The sequence below is a fragment of the Scophthalmus maximus genome, chromosome 17, assembly GCF_022379125.1.
Source record: "Scophthalmus maximus strain ysfricsl-2021 chromosome 17, ASM2237912v1, whole genome shotgun sequence".
Taxonomy (NCBI): domain Eukaryota; kingdom Metazoa; phylum Chordata; class Actinopteri; order Pleuronectiformes; family Scophthalmidae; genus Scophthalmus; species Scophthalmus maximus.
In genome coordinates this window covers 19,667,501-19,686,618 of record NC_061531.1, presented here as the reverse complement: position 1 = coordinate 19,686,618, position 19,118 = coordinate 19,667,501, and the positions used below count along the sequence as shown (strand labels likewise).

General features: G+C 48.2%; 3 protein-coding genes and 2 non-coding genes across 6 annotated transcripts in view; 4 read left to right on the top strand and 1 right to left on the bottom strand.

Annotated features, from left to right (window-relative positions):
- Positions 1-45: 45 nt before the first annotated feature.
- On the top strand, positions 46-5,763 carry slc25a39 (solute carrier family 25 member 39). Of its 2 annotated transcripts, XM_035615900.2 has the most exons (12): positions 49-241; positions 2,414-2,522; positions 2,620-2,679; positions 2,830-2,880; positions 3,220-3,329; positions 3,447-3,514; positions 4,144-4,268; positions 4,487-4,660; positions 4,767-4,876; positions 4,969-5,050; positions 5,138-5,218; positions 5,305-5,763. In XM_035615900.2, the coding sequence occupies exons 2-12, from the start codon at positions 2,423-2,425 to the stop codon at positions 5,406-5,408; spliced, it is 1,065 nt and encodes a 354-aa protein (XP_035471793.1). In that variant the 5' UTR covers positions 49-241; positions 2,414-2,422; the 3' UTR covers positions 5,409-5,763. The 2 variants fall into 2 exon arrangements, with proteins under 2 accessions (XP_035471794.1, XP_035471793.1); XM_035615901.2 differs by lacking the exon at positions 2,830-2,880 and having other exon boundaries at positions 46-241.
- A 606-nt stretch (positions 5,764-6,369) lies between these two features.
- On the top strand, positions 6,370-10,379 carry rpl3 (ribosomal protein L3). The gene is made up of 9 exons (XM_035615887.2): positions 6,370-6,447; positions 6,879-7,071; positions 7,952-8,120; positions 8,484-8,619; positions 8,837-9,023; positions 9,116-9,378; positions 9,464-9,559; positions 9,829-9,948; positions 10,184-10,379. The coding sequence occupies exons 1-9, from the start codon at positions 6,445-6,447 to the stop codon at positions 10,226-10,228; spliced, it is 1,212 nt and encodes a 403-aa protein (XP_035471780.1). The 5' UTR covers positions 6,370-6,444; the 3' UTR covers positions 10,229-10,379.
- On the top strand, positions 8,665-8,759 carry LOC118289626. The gene has a single exon (XR_004786178.1). It is a non-coding gene; the product is annotated as a small nucleolar RNA U83B (small nucleolar RNA).
- On the top strand, positions 9,992-10,125 carry LOC118289625. Its single transcript, XR_004786177.1, has one exon. It is a non-coding gene; the product is annotated as a small nucleolar RNA SNORA54 (small nucleolar RNA).
- A 5,530-nt stretch (positions 10,380-15,909) lies between the features above and the next one.
- cacng2a (calcium channel, voltage-dependent, gamma subunit 2a) overlaps positions 15,910-19,118 on the bottom strand; it is a 38,041-nt gene continuing 34,832 nt past the window's right edge. Inside the window, exons 3-4 of the mRNA XM_047328283.1 lie at positions 17,370-17,510; positions 15,910-16,742 (exon numbers count right to left, since the gene is read on the bottom strand). Of these exons, the coding sequence (XP_047184239.1) occupies positions 16,207-16,742; positions 17,370-17,510 (677 nt within the window). The 3' untranslated portion in view covers positions 15,910-16,206. The remainder of the gene's footprint in view (positions 16,743-17,369; positions 17,511-19,118) is intronic.

The following is a 19,118-nucleotide window of genomic DNA, read 5'->3' as shown; positions in this document are numbered from 1 at the left end:
GCGGTTTACCGCTGATCTTCACAACATGCGCACCGGCCCCTCCGGCGCGCACTCAGCCACACACCACTACAGAGCGCAGTGTGCAGATCTATGACGCATGCGCGCGGCTCGCGTGTATGACGCAGAGCCCCCTAACCTGAAAAACAATGCTAAATGACAGGCTAAACACTTCGCTCCTCGATGTAGCAACTGGAATGTGCGACGGCGCCAGTTTACCACCACGACGGCAGCTACAGTAGAGGTGAGGCGGCATCAGCGATCTTGTTATCTTACCAAAGAAAAAAGACATAACGCGATAACGAAATGCTAAGAAGAAGAAGAAGCTAAGCTAGCTAGCTAGCTACAGTGCTCGCCTGTCACACGATGTTAGCTAGCTTGTCACAGAGTACACGACGTGACAGCGAGTCTGCAGGAGCTGAAACAACCTTATAAAACACAAAGACCTTGGAAGGTTAAAAAAATAAAGTCTTCACTGTCGTTAGTCAGGTTATGAAATATGTAATGCAGCTTGTTATTGGCAGGGACGTTACTCATTAATGGATTTTCATGTGATATTTTAGCAAAAAGTGTCTCGTTCCTAAACAAATCACTTGAAAACCTTTTTATTAATTTGCATATCCATCAATTGATCCAGGTGATTCTACTTTAATGTGTCATATAGTAATATTCTGCTGGGGAGTTTTCAATACGTTCATGCACTTGATAACTAATTCTGTATAAGTAGTTTTCACTTATACATTTGATACTGTGTTGAATTAAAATGTCTAAGAAGAAATCTGAACGAATGTATACCCATAAAATATACACACATATATGTGTGTGTATATATATATATATTTTAATCATGAAACCATCCAGTCTTGTAGCTCTTCACCAGGTCCACATTTAACAAATGATTGATAGTATTAGGAATTATAGTTTTTTTAATATATATATATATATGTGTGTGTGATTCATAAATCAATAGATTCATGCACAGTGAAATATTTTATCCATTATATCGTATGATTATGGAGCAGGTGTTAAATTTAGTGTTATATAAGTAATAATAATAAAAGTCTTAACTCTTGTGAATCCGTTTTTTTAGTTTCAGAATTCCGAGAAACTTAAAATTGTGTAATTTTAACGTAGTTATGGCGAATCGTTTTTTTTTTCATGATTTATATTTTTCAGGTTTTCACCATTTTAACCAAATACAAATTAAAATGAGTCACAAACATGAAATAATAACTCCTAGCATAGGAAAGAAAATAAATAAATGAATGAATAGAAAATGAATAAAGAAATATTTTTAAAAGAAGAAAAGTTTAATAATCATAAATTAAAAAAACAAAGACAGAAAAAACAAATGAACAAAAAACGCAGAATGTGCCCACAGGTCGTTTGCGATGACAGATTTTCTAGGTAAGAACAAGAAATGTATCTTTTTTTTTAATTCTCTATGTCACAAACTCCATGTTTGTTTTGTCTCGTTCCTGAAGTCCGACACTTGTTTGCTGACGCGGCTCATGTGCCAGACAAACCGTGAGTGTAACTGTCACACTGACGTGTTATCAGGTCCAGAAATAGAGTCGATGAAGAACAGACCGGCGGAGGCTGACGGAAGCTGAACAGGCAGGAAAAACTAAACGTTTGGCTGCTAGTTATGAATATTGACTGTCATTGTATAATATGTCTTTAAAACATACACCAATTAAAACGGCACCTGTCAGAGGACGTTTCTCCTTTCACCTTCATTAGTTTATTGTTCCGTGTTTGTACTATTGGCTGATTATATTGAAGGAGCGACTGTCAGTGTCTGTGATGTCTGATTGTTGACATGGGCCTCGTAGATAAGCTATCGCAACGTTTCACTGACCCTCGTTATAACAACAACTCCGCCTGCAAACACCCAGCTCGCTTTAATGAACAATAAAAAACAGCTTCAACTATATGTTTAATGCAAAAAAATGTTAAATGTCCACAATGATTTCCCCGACCTCAGTGGCCTCATCTCTAAATATCTGCCGCGCTTTATGGATTTGTTACGTTACTCAAAACTTGTTTTGTCCCTGACGAGATCCTGTAGAATGGCGACTCTCAAGCTTTTCCAGTGATCTGATTGGTCAGTAGTTGGGGCTGTTGACAGGCTCTGATCTCTGATCTCTTATCTCTTATCTCTTATCTCTTAACTCTTAACTACACCTCCTCTGGAGCAGGTCATAGCCGTTCAGCATGAGTTACCATGGTGATTTACCCCAGGAAGAAGAGTACCGGTTTCACAGAACTGAAGTTGAACCTGAAGTTACCTCGACAAATCCTGCTCCGTAGCACAGAACCTCCGGTCGCATCCAACCGGGCCTGAGCGACCTCTGAGGTGTAGTCACAGTCACCTGGTGTTCACCTGGTGGGGTGTCTTCTCTCCGTCTGACAGGGGGGCAGGATGGCGGAGGAGCGGAGCGTCAGTGGCCCCGTGGCAGCCATCTCTCCAGTGCAGCAGATGCTGGCCTCTGGCACTGGAGCGCTCCTTACGTCAGTGTTCGGTGAGGAAAAGAAACAATGTGTCTGTCAATGTAGTTGGTTTTGCCGTAGACTGTAAATAAAAATGTTCACTTTGTACATTATTGTTTTGTTTTGCAGTCACACCGCTGGACGTGGTGAAGATCAGGCTGCAGGCTCAGCAAACGCCGTTCCACCAAGGTAGGACACGGTCACACGTTAGTGTTTTTGTCCTCCGAGGGAACTGACTTTGCCTCTAACTGCCGCTTGTCGACGCCAATTTTTAATCTCCGTGCTTTTCTAACTCGTCTTCACTTCGCCCTTTCCTCTGCCCTCTGGTTTGTCTCGCAGCTTCAGCCTGTGAGTCTGCCCCGTGGGGCGGAGTCGTCCGCCCGTCCAAGTGTGAGTATCTGACCTGCCGCTAAATAACCTGAACACACACACACACACACACACACACACACACACACACACACACACACACACACACACACACACACACACACACACACACACACACACACACACAGACACACACACACACACACACACACTCACACACTCCTGGCCTCCTGTTCAACTAACAAACGTGAATAAACGGACGTTCTCTTCAGAGTGGCTCTGCGGTCAATGACGTGTGTTATTACCATTTTGATTGTGTGAGATTCTGTGTTAAGATTCTGCTGATTGTTTCTGTGATTTATCAGCTGACCTGTTGTTGTTGTTCTGTCTCTCCCCCAGGGAAGTGTTTCCTTTATTGTAATGGACTCATGGATCATGTCTACGTGTGTCAGAACAGAACCAGTTGCACCAGCTGGTACAAAACGCCGACACATTTCAGCGGGACCCTCGTGAGTAACGGCTGTAGAGGCTGAAAGTTACGGCCGCTTGACGTTTTCAGTGTTTGTCTTTAAAATGAACTGAAATATCATAATGTTTGTTTGTTTGTTTGTGTGTTTGTGCCTCAGGACGCTTTTGTGAAGATCAGTCGCCATGAAGGACTCAGGTCTTTGTGGAGCGGACTGCCGCCGACACTGTGAGCTTCTACACTCTCTTCAAGAAATTAATACAATACATTGTTTTCAGTGTTCGATCGCCCACCACATCCATGCATCGCTGCATATAACGGTTCTTTTTTTATTATTGATTAATTTGGCAATAATTAGCTTTTGGATTAATCGTTTAGTCAAAAACTATGAAACCTGCGACTTCGCAGAGCTTAAGGTTTCATCCTCAAGTCGTCTAGAAGCCAAAGACATTCCACTCACAATGAAAAGTGACAAATTCAAACTTCTTTTGCTTTGAAAATATAGATTGATAGAAGTCGCAGAGGATTTTTCAGTCACTCATCGACTTAATCAACTAAACGTTCCAGCACGGTTCTGAAATGTCTCTGACAGATGAACAGAGGATTTTACAATAACTTGATTTCACCTGAAGACACAGTTTGTGTTTCCAACACAGTTTTATAATATAAACACATAGAATCTAATACACCTGCTGAATTAAACATCAGCCTTGCTCTAAAGACAAATTTATATTGTTAACATTAGCGTTGTCCCACCACTTACTCGTGTGTGTGTGTGTGTGTGTGTGTGTGTGTGTGTGTGCGTGCGTGTGTGTGCGCGTGTGTGTGTGCGTGTGCGTGTGTGCGTGTGCGTGCAGTGTCATGGCCGTTCCCGCCACCGTCATCTACTTCACCTGCTACGACCAGCTGCGAGACTTCCTGAGATTCGGTCTGGGTTTCCAGGGCAACCACGTGCCTCTTGTGGCCGGAGCTCTGGCCAGACGTAAGAGCAGGAACAACACTTTAACATCGTCTTCTCTTTAAAGAATAAAATGTCTCTTTTAAGAGGTTTTAGTATGACCTGTGTGTGTGTGTGTGTGTGTGTGTGTGTGTGTGTGTGTGTGTGTGTGTGTGTGTGTGTGTGTGTGTGTGTGTGTGTGTGTGTGTGTGTGTGTGTGTGTGTGTGTGTGTGTGTGTGTGTGTGTGTGTGTGTGTGTGTAGTGGGCGCTGTGACGGTGATCAGTCCTCTGGAGCTGGTCAGGACGAAGATGCAGTCCCGCCCTCTGTCCTACGGCGAGCTGCGAGTGTGCATCCGCTCGGCCGTGGCCCGGGACGGGCTGCTGTCCCTGTGGAGGGGCTGGGGACCCACTGTCCTCCGAGACGTCCCCTTCTCCGGTGAGAGACGCACCCACAGACATCTAACATGGCACTGAGGTGAAGGATATCTGACGATGGCACAGAGTCTTACGGTGACTGTGATGTGTTTTCTTTTCCCTCGCAGCGTTGTACTGGTTCAACTATGAGCTGGTGAAGGCGCGGTTGTGCGAACAGTCAGGAACTCCTCAGGCCAACTTCTCCATCAGCTTCACAGCGGGAGCCGTCTCCGGAGCGGTGGGTAACACACAGCTGCCCTCTGCTGCACCGCTCACAGCTGCAGTGTGTAATACTGAGAAAGGAACCATTTCTACATTGTATTTATCCAGATCGCTGCGATCCTGACGCTGCCTTTCGACGTGGTGAAGACTCGCAGGCAGATCCAGATGGGGGAGATGGACACACGAGCAGGTCTGTGCCCATAGTGTGAAATGGATTTTACTCCACATGCAATATGGAATCTTATTAAAAGAGTATCTTGTTCCCGTTTCTCCTTAGTGTCCTTGAAGAGAACCACCTCCACGTGGCACATGATGAAGGAGATCTGGGCTGAGTTGGGCTACAGGGGCCTCTTCTCAGGTACACACCTACGCCGCCTCACGGGGAGTAAAAATACCTTTTGCTCCTAAGTGATGACATATCATTTCTTTTCTTTTTTCCCCCAGGTTTCCTGCCCAGGGTGATCAAAGTGGCCCCGGCCTGTGCGATCATGATCAGCAGCTACGAGTTTGGAAAGACCTTCTTCCAGGAGAGGAACCGGGAGCTGTGAAATGAGTTGAACGTAGCGGACTGTTCTCACCACCGGAGGAGGAGAGACGATCGATGAGAATTCAAACGACTCCTCTCGGGAAGAAAATTGGTGCATGTGGGTTATGAATTTTATGCTCTTGAACATATATATACTACAAGAATGAGTAAATATTTGAGCAAAAACCTGTCGACGTATGTGAACGCCACTATCGGTCATGTACCAAGCGACGTCAGAACTTGTTACAACACTGGGACATGAATCAAATGTTTCTCCTGCCTTTAACTTTGAAGGAGAAATAGTTAATTTGTTTATCCTCTGTTTCGATTTGTTTTTTATTATGAATGAAATGGTAATAAATTGAAAGATGGCTTGATTCTTTTGTGAATACTGAGTGAGTTATTTTAGAAGAGGTATTTGATGTAGGACATTAAAAATAATGATCAATAAAACGAATGCACCCAAATATATAGAACTTAAATTAAGAAAAAATATTTTTACATAAAATGAACATGAATGGCAATTTTTTTCTGCAGTATTTTGTACAATGAACGATTTTATATCGTTACACATGAGCGGTGATACAGATACATTTTATCATATTTTAAATTTGATATCTTTTATACTGCGATTTATTTTTCAAGTTTATGATTGAGAAGCGTTATTTGACATAAGGCATAACAAAATTAAAACGACAAAAAAAATTTCTTACATAAATTTCATTCTGTGGATTAAAAAAAGTTGTATTCTCTTTAAAATTGAGTAAAACTGCAGAAGAGCAAAAGTCCATCATGTTTCCGTTAGTCACAAATATAACTGGATTATATAAAAACACGTAAAGTAGATTCATATTTATCATTTTGATATTTACACTCGCACTGCTTTTATTTTATAAAAATCAAACAGCGGCATCTTGTGGCCGCTGAGTGCGCTGCATCTGCAGGGGTGAAATCCCGCGGGCGGGGCCTCTGTCATGATAAATCCCGCGATACTTGTCATGGTATATAAAGGATGTCCGCCCCTCTCTTGGCCTCTTTGAAATCGGACTGGACACAAGATGGTGAGTCTCCGCGGCCTCATCTGTGTGATATCGGAACCATCCGTCACTCTTCACTTCTTTATGTTTCTCGGATCCATTGAACAGACTCTTTTTATTCACGTCTGGTGTTTATTTCTACAGTTTTATAAAATGTTAATTCAAAACTTTAAAAGTAACACGGGGCCAAAATGGCCGCGTGACGTGTCTTGCAGCTTAAACGTGTATTTTGTTAAGCAGTTATCCTGCTAAAACAAGGTTTGTAAACGTTCTGTTATATTTCCTGGTTATTTAAGTTATTGTCTTCATAATTTGCATTAGTTTGACTCGACACCCGTGCTTTACGTACAGAAGCTAACCATGCTAATGTGGCTACCTCGAGGCCTCCGTCGCTCTCGTTCGTCGCGACGTTCAGACGTCGTCGTGACACGTGTCGTCTCCTCCTCCTCCCTCAGTCCCACCGTAAGTTCTCGGCTCCCCGCCACGGATCGCTGGGCTTCCTGCCCCGCAAGAGGAGCAGGCGCCACCGCGGCAAGGCCAAGAGCTTCCCCCGGGACGACCCCAGCAAGCCCGTGCACCTGACCGCCTTCCTGGGCTACAAGGCCGGCATGACCCACATCGTCCGCGAGGTCGACAGACCCGGATCAAGTGAGTGTCAATCAGAACCATCAAACCTCTATTATGACAAAGATGGGACGTAAATATTCGTGGACACGTGTTGAGAGCATGTGATCAGACCGAGACCGACCGATGTGGAGGGTTAGGCCCGATTTCGACATCAGGGAGGGAAATGATTCCAATATATTAAATCAGCAATATGTATTTCAATGTCAACAACTGTCACTTCAAACCTTTGGGACAAATGTAATTGAGGTTGACAGTTTTAACCTTTTTATCATAAATGTCTGCAATTAAAATTAAACACATTGACCCAAATATATAGTACTTGCTTAAGAACACTTAATATTACTGAAAATATGAAGATTAATGCAAATGTTTTGCTTAATAAAACTCAATATGTAAATACAAGCAGAGCTGCAACAGTCAATCGATCATTTAGTATATTAATTACTAAATCGCAAACTATTTGATAATCGATAAATTGGTTGAGGGAATAAAAAAAAATTCTATGATTTCAGCTTAGATGTTGTTCTACTTTAAAAAAAAAATCTTTTACAGTAAACTAATATCTTGGGCTTTAGGAAACAAAAATCAATATTTTTCACCAAACATTTAATCGTTAAGTGAGAAAATAATTGACAGATTAAACGTCAGTTGCAGGATCTAATCTTCATTTAGTCACATGCGTCCCCCTTTTCCTTCTGTGGAAGGAACTTCCTGTTACAAAGTTCCATGATCAGTTCTGCGGTGATGAGACCCTCGACGGGCGGACATAAAGGGTTCACCCCCTTGCTGAATGTCGAGCACTGAGCGCAGTTCTGCACCACCATGTGTTGACGAGTGCGTGGGGATGTAAAATTTCAACAGCTTAAAGTTTAAAACTGAACCTTTATCTCTTCCCCTGCAGAGGTGAACAAGAAGGAAGTGGTTGAGGCCGTGACCATCGTGGAGACTCCTCCCATGATCGTGGTCGGCGTCGTGGGCTACGTCAACACGCCACGCGGCCTGCGCTCCTTCAAGACCATCTTCGCCGAGCACGTCAGTGACGAGTGCAAGCGTCGCTTCTATAAGAACTGGTGAGACCACGTAACGAAAGCAGATTAAAAACACGTGAAGCTCGATGTTAGTTGCCCAGTGGAAATATTTAAATGTTCACTGAGTGAGTCTAACATTCCGGTGGCCCCCCTGGTGGCAGCTCCTCTCAGGCGCCCTGTGCCCTGATGAGCTCCGGGCTCCTCTGGCCGGTGGAAAGTGCTTCTTAGAAACCGAGCCATGAGCCAAAATCTCTTCACAAGCTGATCCAGCCCGACCCCTGACCCTCGTGGTGAGGGGGAAGTGGCGAGCAGCTACGCGTTGTGTTCCCTCCGCTGACCCCCCAGGGGGCCATGAGGGACCTGCGCCAACCCCGTGTGTCCTCTCTCGTCCTGCCACGCTCTCAGGTACAAGTCCAAGAAGAAGGCCTTCACCAAGTACTGCAAGAAGTGGCAGGATGACGAGGGAAAGAAGCAGCTGGAGAAGGACTTTGCCTCCATGAAGAAGTACTGCCAGGTCGTCCGCATCATCACGCACACACAGGTTGGTACCGTTGACATACTCAGGTGACTGTAGTTGACCCTGCTTGTCTGTCGGTGATGAGACCACGGATCTAGCGTCAGGCATGGCGCCCGACACGTATGAGGAGATCTTTCCATGCTGCCTTCCTTCTGAGACCACACAGCTTGTCGTTCTGTGACTCCAGTTTGGAGTCTTGTGGTTTTTAAAATTCTCACCCTTCTTGTTTTCCCCTGTGCAGATGCGTCTGCTGCCCCTGAGGCAGAAGAAGTCCCACCTCATGGAGGTGCAGCTGAACGGAGGCACCATCGCCGACAAGGTGGACTGGGCCCGTGAGAAGCTGGAGCAGTCGGTGCCCGTCAACACCGTGTTCGCCCAGGACGAGATGATCGACGTGATTGGCATCACCAAGGGTCACGGATACAAAGGTAAAGATCTCAGATGGTTTTTCATCTGTAGCCCGTTTCCTCGAGTCAACACGTTCCTGAGTTAACGTTCCTCCGTGTGTTTGTTCCTCAAGGCGTCACCAGCCGTTGGCACACAAAGAAACTTCCCCGCAAGACCCATCGTGGTCTGCGCAAGGTGGCCTGCATCGGCGCCTGGCATCCGGCCCGCGTGGCATTCTCGGTGGCCCGTGCTGGTCAGAAGGGATACCACCACCGCACGGAGATCAACAAGAAGATCTACAAGATCGGCCAGGGCTACCACACCAAGGAGGGCAAGCTGGTGAAGAACAACGCCTCCACCGAGTACGACCTGTCCAACAAGAGCATCAACCCCCTGGTGAGTAGACGTCACATCACCCCGTGTCACTTCCTGTGGACTCGTGAAGCAGCTGAAACTCACCTGAGGTCTTTGTTCTTCACAGGGTGGGTTTGTCCACTACGGAGATGTGACCAACGACTTCGTCATGGTGAAGGGCTGCGTGGTGGGAACCAAGAAGAGGGTTCTGACCCTGCGCAAGGTGAGGTCGAAGTTAAAGGACAGGTTTTTTCCCTTGATGTCTGATCATTAAACAACAAAGTTGTTGTGCGGTGATGAGACCCTCGACGGGCGGACAGAATGGGTTCACCCCCGTTGCTGAATGTCGAGCACTGAGCGCAGTTCTGTTGACGAGTTCGTCAGGATTTAATATTTCAAAAGATCTTAGTTTTCTCAGTTTTCCTTTATTTAATATGAGCAAACTGTAGTGACGTGTTCAACATCCTGTAAACGTGTCGTCTCGCTCCTCAGTCTCTGCTGGTGCAAACGAGCCGTCGCGCTCTGGAGAAGATCGACCTCAAGTTCATCGACACCACCTCCAAGTTCGGTCACGGCCGCTTCCAGACGGTGGAGGAGAAGAAGGTGTTCATGGTGAGAACTCGACCGACGTCCGTCCTTCCCGTTTCTTTCTCTGACGCACTGTTCGTAATCTGGTTCACTCTCAGTGTGAACACCTGGTTCCATTCCAGTGCCATAGTGATGCTCCAGTGAGGCAGGGGAGTGGTTCACCCTTTGTGCCAACTCCCTGTTCACTCTCTGGAAACATGAGTTCTGTTTTTAATAGTCGACGCATCAGCTGATTATTTTGTTTGTCTGTTGTCCACAGGGGCCGCTTAAGAAGGACCGCGTCACCAAGGAGGAGACGGCTTAGAGACGGACCACGTCTCTGCTCTGTGGACTCGAACATCACTGTTCTGCAGAGTTATTTAATAAAAAACAAAAACCCAAACATTCACGTGTCTTTTATGAAAGAACTGTACAAACGAGGGTGTGACAAAGTATCATTAAACTTCATGAAGACACATTCTTACATTTGTTCACTTGTCTAGAGCATTTAAGATGCAAGCTGAAAGTTATGTTTATGTAAGAAGCGATTTGATTTTTCCTCTTCAGTTGAACGTACATGCGCACGGTGTTTAAATTTAATTTTCAACATTTTGCAGCTCGCTTCAGACTAACTTGTCCTGCAAAGGTTTAAAATCTGTGGAACTTGCGTCACAAAGTTGATCAAAACAAATGTTTAAAAGGCTTGTCGTCTAAAACACAGCAACACGAGGTTTCAAATCCAGAGCTGCTGGAAAGATTAATTTTTTCATATCATTTAATTTACAAATCTGTCTTTAGTGTTAATTTAAAAAACGCTTTAAAAATGTAAAATGAGGTTTAGTCATTTGTTCCATCTTTACAATCATACGTGACGATGCACTGGTGCGAGCAGTCGACCGTCGTGTTGTCGGCCTCAGACAAACATCAATATCTGAATTTATTAATCCTCAGAAATTGAAAGGTGGAGGAACATCGAGGAGTCTGATACTGATGAGTCAACCGCACATGACCGACCGCCGCACCTGTCTCACGTCACCACGTTCGATGGCGTGTGACTACGTGAAAAGCACACGACTGATGGTCACATAACTCGCACTGCGTTTTCTTCAACAGGACACATGACGCCGTCACAGGTTCTGTTGTCACGCCGATCAATGACCTCTGACTATTCATTATGGATGTCATTTGATTAATAAAAACTGATGCGTCTGCTTCCACAGCTGAAACCTGCGGCCGACGAGGCTCAGAGGACGAACGCGTTGACTCAGTTCAGGTCTGAGGAACTTGTTTTCATTTCAGCTTCATTCACCTGAAAAACTAAAGCTGAGGCAATGAACTGTATGGACGCACACAATCTCACAAGGCCTGGTCTTCATCAACATCCATGAATTATGACCTGTGACCTGGAGGTGATGTTTTCACTCCTCAGTTTCTGGTTGTGTGTCTCTGGTTGGTGGTTGTCTCTGTTGCGTGTGAAGTGGAGGTGAAGCCCCGTGTCTCCTCTCTGCTGCTGGTTGGGACGGCAGCCAGGTAACCAGGGTGCATGCTGGGACATCAGAGCAGAGGAGGGCCCAGCGTTTGATTTACGCGAGTGTGTGTGTGTGTGTGTGTCCTGGCACCGCGTCAACGTCCAACAGGAGGACAGACTGTTGGAGGGAACGACCGCACACGGAGGTCCGTTATTACTCAGGACGGACGGACGGGGGGGGGGGGGCTGAACTGTGATGCTCTGTTGATCCATCATTAACTTCACTTGTCTCAATCATCTCCCACATTTGTTGTTGTCACTGTGTTGACATAAGGTGATGTCACCTACTGACCTGCAACAATCAGGACGCGGCTGCTGTCAAATCTCATCAGCTGCACATTTGTTTATAAATATCAGTTTTTATTTTTACCAAAGTGAATTTGCTGCTCTTTATATTGTTGTAAAAAATGTCCTGTTGTGTTTCTTCCAAACGACATGATTTATGAATCGTTTCCAAAAAACAAATACAATGTGCAGATTCAGTGATGTGATGAAAAACAGTCTTTTATGTTGACATGTTGATATTAAAGGCACCACAGGTTGCTGCAGATTGATGATTCATATGTTTTCTGTGTTTTTCTCGGAGACACGTCGGTACCAGACTGCAGCTCCTGCACCTCTGCACCGCAGCATCAGTATTCCAGGCCCGTCCACGCACGGACACGTCCCCGCTCCTTCTCCCGTCCCGCCACCAGAGGGCGGAGCGGAGCAGACTTCATCTGAGGCCTCTGATCAAACTGCTGCAACTCACATGTTCTGTCAGGACTCAGGTTCACTCTGCTGATGAGGAAGAAGATGTGAACGCGTCATTTCACAATGTGTTGAGTGCACAGATGATTTATTTATTTCTATCTTCTTTCTTTTTCTTTTTCAGGCCCGTAGCTCTCTCAACTCTGCATGAACCAAAAACTAACCCGGGGTGAGCGAGAGTCAGCAACAACTACAGGCCTCATGTCGCTCGCACACACACACACACACACACACCACACACACACACCACACACATGAACACACGCAAACATGCAGATTCAGTGGTTGCATGCACAAGAGAAAGATAAACCTCACACACACATTTCAGGTTGCATTTTGTTTCCGGAGCAGTGATCCTTAGAAAACGAATGTCGGACGCTGCAGCTTCTGCACAAATCACGCACATACACACACACACACACACACACACAGAACTCCCATGGGTGCTGGCGTCTCTGTCCCAGAACGTCGTCCAGTAAAGTCAGAGAAAGGTCATTGGTCGGTTTGATGTGAAGTTACGTAACGTCACGTCGAGAGAGAGAGAGTCAGTGTGAATATTCTCAGCGGGGGTGGCGGGGACAACTACCCTCCCCCACTGAGCTTCCTCTCTGTCACACACTGCAGAGACACTGATCACCACAGCAGGAAGGAGGGAGGAAGAGGAAGAGCAGTGGGGTGAGGGGGGGGGGGGTCAAACGCTGATGAAGACCAGGTGATGAAGGTCAAGCCCCTCCCCCAAAACTTGAAGATGTCCGAGCTCCGAACTTACCTGAAGATCCAATATAAGCAAGTCGATGACTTTCAACGTCACGTCTGAGGAGATTTTAAACATATTCACCATAATATTGTCAACAGTTGGTTTCTTGGTCGCTGGAACATTTGTACTCATTCCCGTCGTTCATCCACAGCGAGCGACGGTGACGGAGGGAGGTCAACGCGTCACGCGAGTGTTTCACTCGAGTGTCTTTGCACGTAATCGACTCGTAAGTAAATCACTCGCTTTAGACGAACGGCGCCACACAAATAACGCAAAGATACAAAATTAGCTTCACTCGATAGAATTGAAATATTAGCACTGCAGATATTCGCTGTGACACGTTGTCGCGACATCCTCTCTTCGTCCAATCACAGCTCAGTACCACCTGGAACCACCAGGGGCACAGACGCCGTCTGTTGCCTCTTCAGGTCTGTGAGGGTCCAATCTGAAATATTAACGATTTTGATTTAAGAGCTCGACAACTGAGCCTCTCCCCCAAATTAGAACGGAGGGCTTGGTTCTGTCCTCGCCCTCCAAATATGGTCACTCCACTCTCCGTTGATGTATTGTTTGTCCCGGCGCGATACGTGACAAGGCGGCGCGTTGGAAACGTAATGAGAGAAGACGATGAGACGAACCAAGGAGGAGACGAGGGGAGGAAAAAACCCCCGGCTTATTAATTCGACACCGGAAACACACACACACACACACACACACACACACACACACACACACACACACACACACACACACACACACACACACACACACACACACACTTTGTCTGTAATCTAATCCCGGCTCGTGCGGCGACTTCACCCTCTGATTTGACAAATCCATTAACCGGCCACTGGACTCGTGCAGGACTCACACCTGCTACACGTCCCACCACGCAGAACATTATTCATACGCCACTCTCATTTATTCCGTCGCTGTCTGGGACGACCTCTCTTTGTGTTCCGCCGACCTTCAAACACACACACACACACACGTGAAACACGCCGTCCCGGGTAGATTCGCTCGGTTCGTCTTTTCGTCCGGGCACAGTCGCGACCGTGGAGAGAGGCCGGACACCGAGGGGCGTGTTTAAAGCCCCAGTGTGTAACTTTTGTAATTTTCTGGCGCCATCTGGTGGTAAAGTTGCTAAACTGCGTCTGACTGAGCGACCGACGGGGGACACTTTATGATGGAAAGTCACCCGGAGGTCGGGTCCACCTCATGGAACTATATTTAACTCATGTATGAACATAGTTATGGACAATATGTTCAACTTCTGTGAATCAGTTCTCCTGAATATTACACACTGGAGCTTTGACGTCAAAAAGACACCGAACGCACAAATGATCCTGAGGCCAAACTCGCGCGAGTGTCCGGCGAGAGAAGTGGCGTCGCCGCCGCCGCGTGCGAACGCAGCACAAGAGAGTCTGACAAGATTTGACCTTTTCGAGGCCTAGAAGGAGTTTCTTCGTCGCACGTCGTCTCACCAAGATGGAAGAGCAAGCGCACAGTAAAGTGAAGATCTCTACTGACCACTTCTCCCGTCGCCCCTCTTGCGTTCACCTGCCTTCCGCTCCACGACCTCCTCTAACGACAGACTGACACAACAGCATGTGACGTTCAGACGCACACTGACGGACCCGACGGACAAACCGCCGCGGAGGGATGAAACGTGTGAGAGACTCGCAGAGGCAGACGTGCGTGAGAGACGTGGTGGTTTCTTCCCCCGGGGGTTTTTGTATTTTATTCATCAGGACTTGATGCATCCAAGTATTAGGATCATTGGGTTTTGGCACCTTTAAAGATTTCATTTTTCAAAATTGAACGACACATGAAAAGAAATCCAAAAGAAAATAACCAAACGAAACAGAAACAAAGAATAGGACTAAGGCTGTGTGAGTTTAAAAAATGAAATACATACGTACATATATTTATATATTCATACAGAAATCAACCAAACCAGTTTAAAAAAGCAGTTTTCTGTTCGATGTCGATTGTTCGGTTCGTCTCACAAAAGCAAAAAGATCAAATGAACAAAAAAAAATGAAGAAAACATGGGAAAAATACACATGAAAACATTAATACTTTAAACTTTAGCGTTTCTTTGCTTTTTTCCCCTTAATAATTATTAACCTTTAAAACTTAAGTTTCTCAAGAGCAGATTTTGCTGTAATTTTATCGCATGCATTTAATTTCTGAAGGTGTGAGTCACTTAGCTTCTCTATTTCATATTTAATAACTTGTTTTTATGTTTGTGTTTGGCGTCCTCTTCTTTTCCTTCCCCTCTGCTCCTTCCTTTTTTTCTTCCCCTGTAGAAGTCGTGTTTGGTGTCTTTGTGAACTTTGACCCCTTTTTGTTGTTGGCTCTTTCTGGTGAAAGGGGGGTTCATCACTCCCGCTTACGACCCCCCACCCCCCAAAAAAGAAGGCGAACAGGGACCGAGAAAAAGACGAGAAGGTTCCGTTAAAAGAAGAGATATATCAACAGCACTTGGTTTAGTTATAACTTGTCTTTTTTTTCTTCTTTTTTTTCTTCGGTAAAGTCTGTAACTCTTGGATTATTAACGTAATAATTTATTTATAAAAGTAATACATATATATATATATATATAGTACCTTTTTTAGAGATTACAGATTGGGCTAATTCGTACTGAGTCCCAAACTGTAACAATTCACAGTTTTAATGCACAAAAAAAATTAAGAAATGAGTTAATAAATAAATCAGAGAGGTGGTGGGCCGACCTCCCGACCCCCCGACCCCCCAACCTCCCGACCCCCCGACCCCCCAACCTCCCGACCCCCCGACCCCCCGACCCCCCGACCTCCCGACCTCCCGTCCTCCCGACCTCCCGAACCCCCGACCCCCCGACCCCCCGACCTCCCGACCTCCCGACCTCCCGTCCTCCCGGCCTCCCGAACCCCCGACCTCCCGACCTCCCGACCCCCCGACCTCCCGACCCCCCGACCCCCCGACCTCCCCGTCACTGCCCCGAAACGAACCCGCGCAAAAAACCCAATGAGCGACCTCCCTCTCTCGGTGCGACCCGCCCCCCTCTCTCCGGCGCTGCCGTGCGACCCGCTGAACGCAGCAGACCCGTCGAGACGCTCGCCGATGCGAATGGAAAAGTCATGCACCCGAACAAAAAGAACAAATGTCTATAAACATGGAAATCCTTCTTCTCCAGGGGCGTACCGCACCCACAGGGGTTCCCGTGTCTCCTGGTCTCTCCGCTCGCCGCCGGGGGGCCGGCTGCGGCCCGTTGTCGACGCCCTCATACCGGCGTGGTGCGGCGGTTGGCTGTGTTGGTCTGGCTCGAGTCTTTCAGGTCCTTCGGGATGCAGTTGTGCACCTGCAGGAAGTTGTGGTCCCTCTCGGAGTTGTAGGTGGCGGTGGGCGTGCCGGAGGACTTGAGGGTGTCCCGGGGCAGCGTGTACATGGAGATCTCCGTGCTCGGCAGCGCGCTGAAGCCCTTGAGGCCCACCGGCGAGGCGTCGCGGGAGTGCGACGGGTCCGTGGAGCGGGAGGAGGAGCGCGAGCGGCGTCTGTAGCGGTAGCGGTAGCTGGGGATCCGCGTGATGGCCGAGCCCTGGAGGTAGTCGGCCGCGCGCGCCCCTATCCGCAGCTGTCGATGGCGGTCGATGAACATGTGCACGGCCAGGACGCCGACCATCTCCGCCATGATGAAGGAGAGGGCGCCGAAGTAGAAGGACCAGCCGTAAGAGTAGCTGTTCTTCTTGGAGTCACTTTTTGAAGGGTCCCCCGCGTTGGCTGATATGTACACGATGATCCCGATGATGTTGCTCAGGCCTAGAAGGACGAGGCGAGTGGTGGATTATGGGTAATGAGATGATGAGGAAAAGGGCAACAACACAGAACGTATTAGAACATAGTTTAACTTTATAGGTCGGTCACATACGGAGAAACGTTTGACACGATGTATCTGCTAAACACGGAACGGCAGTGAAACTGTGTCACGTATTTTTAGAGACGAGTCCCGGTGGGCGACTTCTCGTTCAGCAACAGGAAGGAGAGGAGATGAAGTGAAGACAAACGACGCGACGACCAGAGGAACATTGTTAAAAGAATTGAGGAATGACAAGTAAGGAGTGTTTCGATAGTGAGGTTCAGGAAGATTCAGGAAGAACTTTCAGGCGACGGGTGACGCGTCGGTGGCCTGGTAGGAGAAGATCCGAAGATCGTCCTGAGCTACACTTGTGAACATGCGGCCCCTGACCTCAGACCTGGAGGCAGCAGGTATTCAGACAACAGGCATCTGTCAGTCTTCAAATGTGTCTCTACTGGTCCTGAACCACAAGGCTTTTATTGTGAAACAGGAAGTAGACATTGAGTAAAGAGGCCGTAGGTCCAATACAAACTGCTTTCATCAGAAGTCGATGCCCCTCCCCCTCTTTTTTTGTGTGATTTCAAACTCACCTGCAGCCACGAACAGGATCCCTGCGCTGAGGATGATGTTGTGGCGCGACTTGTAGAACTCGCTGGCAGCGATGCACAGGCCGGCCATGAAGAGCAGGATGACGCTGAGGATGGGGAAGATGCTGGAGGCTCGCACGGCACCTGGAGAACCAGCGGCGGGGGGGGGGGGGGGGGATCACACGGCGGGAAGAGGAGAAGAAAACAACAGAAAATCAGAATCCATTTCAGCATCTGCTGCCTTTGTGTGAACACATCACCAATCAACACCACCAGGCCTGTGAAAGACTCCATCAACACGTCCAGTGAGAGAGTCTCCCCCAGTGAGCCTGTTACCCACCTTATGTAATCACGCCTCCTCCCTCCTCCTCTCTCCTCCCTCCTCCCTCCTCTCTCCTCCTCCTCCTCCTCCTCTCTCCTCCCTCCTCTCTCCTCCTCCTCTCTCCTCTCTCCTCCCTCCTCCCTCCTCTCTCCTCTCTCCTCCTCCTCTCTCCTCTCTCCTCCCTCCTCTCTCCTCCCTCCTCTCTCCTCTCTCCTCCTCCTCTCTCCTCCCTCCTCCCTCCTCTCTCCTCCTCCTCCTCCTCCTCTCTCCTCCCTCCTCTCTCCTCTCTCCTCCCTCCTCCTCTCTCCTCCTCCTCCCTCCTCTCTCCTCCCTCCTCTCTCCTCTCTCCTCCTCCTCTCTCCTCTCTCCTCCCTCCTCTCTCCTCCCTCCTCTCTCCTCTCTCCTCCTCCTCCTCTCTCCTGTCTCCTCTCTCCTCCTCTCTCCTCCCTCCTCCCTCCTCTCTCCTCCTCCTCCTCTCTCCTCCCTCCTCCCTCCTCTCTCCTCTCTCCTCCTCCTCTCTCCTCTCTCCTCCCTCCTCTCTCCTCCCTCCTCTCTCCTCTCTCCTCCTCCTCCTCTCTCCTGTCTCCTCTCTCCTCCTCTCTCCTCTCTCCTCCTCTCTCCTCCCTCCTCTCTCCTCTCTCCTCCTCCTCCTCTCTCCTGTCTCCTCTCTCCTCCTCTCTCCTCTCTCCTCCTCTCTCCTCCCTCCTCTCTCCTCCTCCTCCTCTCTCCTGTCTCCTCTCTCCTCCTCTCTCCTCCCTCCTCCCTCCTCTCTCCTCCTCCTCTCTCCTCTCTCCTCCCTCCTCCCTCCTCTCTCCTCTCTCCTCCTCCTCTCTCCTCTCTCCTCCCTCCTCTCTCCTCTCTCCTCCTCCTCCTCTCTCCTCTCTCCTCCCTCCTCTCTCCTCCCTCCTCTCTCCTCTCTCCTCCTCCTCCTCTCTCCTGTCTCCTCTCTCCTCCCTCCTCTCTCCTCCCTCATCCCTCCTCTCTCCTCCTCCATCCCTCCTCCCTCCTCTCTCCTCCTCCATCCCTCCTCCCTCCTCTCTCCTCCTCCTCCTCTCCTCCCCCTCCTCCTCCCTCCTCCCTCCTCCATCCCTCCTCTCTCCTCCTCTCTCCTCCTCCCTCCTCCCTCCTCCCTCCTCCCTCCACCCTCCTCCACCCTCCTCCTCTCTCCTCCTCTCTCCTCCCCCTCCTCCTCCCTCCTCCCTCCTCCATCCCTCCTCTCTCCTCCTCCCTCCTCCCTCCTCCCTCCTCCCTCCACCCTCCTCCCTCCCCCTCCCTCCCCCCTCCTCCCTCCGTCAGCGCACCTCTCTGCAGACCACAGAGCGAACCTGCTGCTCTGTGTCGCACCACGTCAGAGGCGTGTTCAGAACGTGAGCCGGGCCGCGGTGCAGAGGCACGTCCTTGAACACACACACACACACACACACACAACA